Source organism: Mesitornis unicolor, unplaced genomic scaffold, assembly GCF_000695765.1.
Source record: "Mesitornis unicolor isolate BGI_N332 unplaced genomic scaffold, ASM69576v1 Scaffold49012, whole genome shotgun sequence".
NCBI classification, from domain to species: Eukaryota; Metazoa; Chordata; class Aves; order Mesitornithiformes; family Mesitornithidae; genus Mesitornis; species Mesitornis unicolor.
Window position 1 is genome coordinate 1 of NW_010170778.1, and position 2,028 is coordinate 2,028.

At 44.1% G+C, this 2,028-nt stretch overlaps 1 protein-coding gene across 1 annotated transcript; it reads left to right on the top strand.

The window, feature by feature from the left end:
* Positions 1 to 138: 138 nt before the first annotated feature.
* On the top strand, positions 139 to 1,758 carry LOC104534914 (DNA topoisomerase 2-alpha-like; the record flags this gene model as incomplete). Its single annotated transcript, XM_010179787.1, has 4 exons — positions 139 to 285; positions 483 to 573; positions 1,038 to 1,101; positions 1,613 to 1,758. Coding segments are annotated over 4 exons (448 nt in total), but the record flags the coding sequence as incomplete, so codon positions are not given.
* Positions 1,759 to 2,028: the final 270 nt, after the last annotated feature.

Below are 2,028 nucleotides of genomic sequence, written 5' to 3' on the forward strand. Positions count from 1 at the left end.
TTGGTACCGTGTCCCGGTCCCCCGCCGCCCAGGCCCTCTCCACCAACCCCCGACTCCCACTTCATCTCCTTCGCGCCCCCGCCGTTCACCTCCTGGATCTCGCTGCCCCTCACTACCGCTGTCTCTTCCCCCGAGCAGCCCGTGGATGAGAACGTCCGGCTGCCCAAGGGCAATGTCCCCAAGAAGCAGCTCTCGGTGGAGCATATCTACCAGAAGAAGACGCAGCTGGAGCACATCCTGCTCCGGCCCGACACCTACATTGGCTCCGTGGAGCTGGTCACACAGGTGCGGGGGGGGGGAGGCCCGGGACGAGGGAGAGCCGCGGGGCTAAGCCGCCTGAACTCCTCGATGCAGGCGGGAAGTCGTTAACGTCTGCTTCTAAAGCACAAAACATCAGTTTGTAAAGCCTTGTGCTTTACAAACTGATGGTACAGAACTGGAGGTGTACCTGAGGACTTAAGTTTTTCTTGCCTTCTTTTCAGCAAATGTGGGTTTTTGATGAGGATGTGGGTCTCAACTGCAGAGATGTGACCTTTGTGCCTGGCTTGTACAAAATCTTTGACGAGATTTTAGGTAAGGTGGCTTGTCTGTTGAGTTAAAGATTGGTCAGTTATTAATGGGTGCTGAATGTCTAAGAAACTGCAACTAAATGTAAGAACTTATCAAGTATTCTTTTATCTGGTTGCATTGTTGCCCAAGTAATGTTTATTGCATAATTTGGTGGATGGTGTTCAGAGTACATGGCTTGTTAATTGTGCTTGGAAATATTACATACCAATGTCCTTCCATTAGCACTACTTAATAGTAAAGCATTCATGGGATGATGGCGCACTCTATTGCAGACCAAATTTCATTCAGCCCAAAATTTTCCCTTTTATGTTAACTTACAGTACTGATCTTTGTCACTTGCAAAATATTTGCATACCAAGATGATTAATAACATTGTATTGAATTTCTGTATTCATTCTACTGAAAAGACTTAATAGTTTTGCCTTGATTGCAAATGTAATGTAATAAAAATAACCTTTCTATTCTAGTCAATGCTGCAGACAACAAGCAAAGGGATAAGAACATGTCATGCATTAAAGTTACAATTGATGTGTAAGTTGTATTTCAATTTTGGTCATTGCCTTCCCAACTCAAGTGCGTTAGAGTTTCTCACTCAGATGCTGTTCTGCTAAGCTGGTGTAATATTGGGAGGCTCTGTGATGAGGCAGATCCAAGCTAAACAAATGTAATTCACCAGCTGTGAAAGCCTTTTTCTTTTTTAGTCCCTTGGTGTCTTACAGAGTGCTGATTGGTGAAGTGACTGCTTGTTGTTGTTGTTGTTTTCTGTTGTGGCCATTTTCCTCTGCCTCTCAACCTCCTTATTCTGTCATTGAGCGTAGGTAGAGGTTTTTTATGTGTGGTGGTCCATTTCACAGAGGGTATCTGGAGAGCTGAGAATTTTTTTGTTGCCTTGTCCTCCCTCTGCTGGCTGTTTCTGCATTTACTGCACGGAGATCTGCCCTTTTTGAAATGGTGGCCTTTCCCCAGAGCTTTTGTATAAAACTTGTTTCGTAGCTCGGTCATTTGCAGCCTTAAAACCACTTTTTTTGTCTTTTTCCCCTAGAGAGAACAACACAATCAGTGTATGGAACAACGGGAAAGGTATTCCAGTTGTGGAACACAAAGTGGAGAAGGTCTATGTGCCCGCTCTCATCTTTGGACAGCTACTGACATCCAGCAACTACGATGACAATGAAAAGAAAGTCACAGGTAGGGAAGACTCTCAAATATGCACTTATATTTTTGAGTACCCAGATAGATTTAAATGTGTGACCTGAACTGAAGGGGGGAAAGGGGTCCTTGATGCAACATGAAAACAGCATACTGAGTCCACCAGAGAGAAGTCTCCGTGCTCTATTTTATAGTAATAATGGTACAAGCATAGAGAACTGGTGAAATTCTCTTTGAATGCTAATCCCCATTAAATACAGGTTTATAGTCACACACTGAGTTCGTAGGATATTGTTCGTTATTGACAGT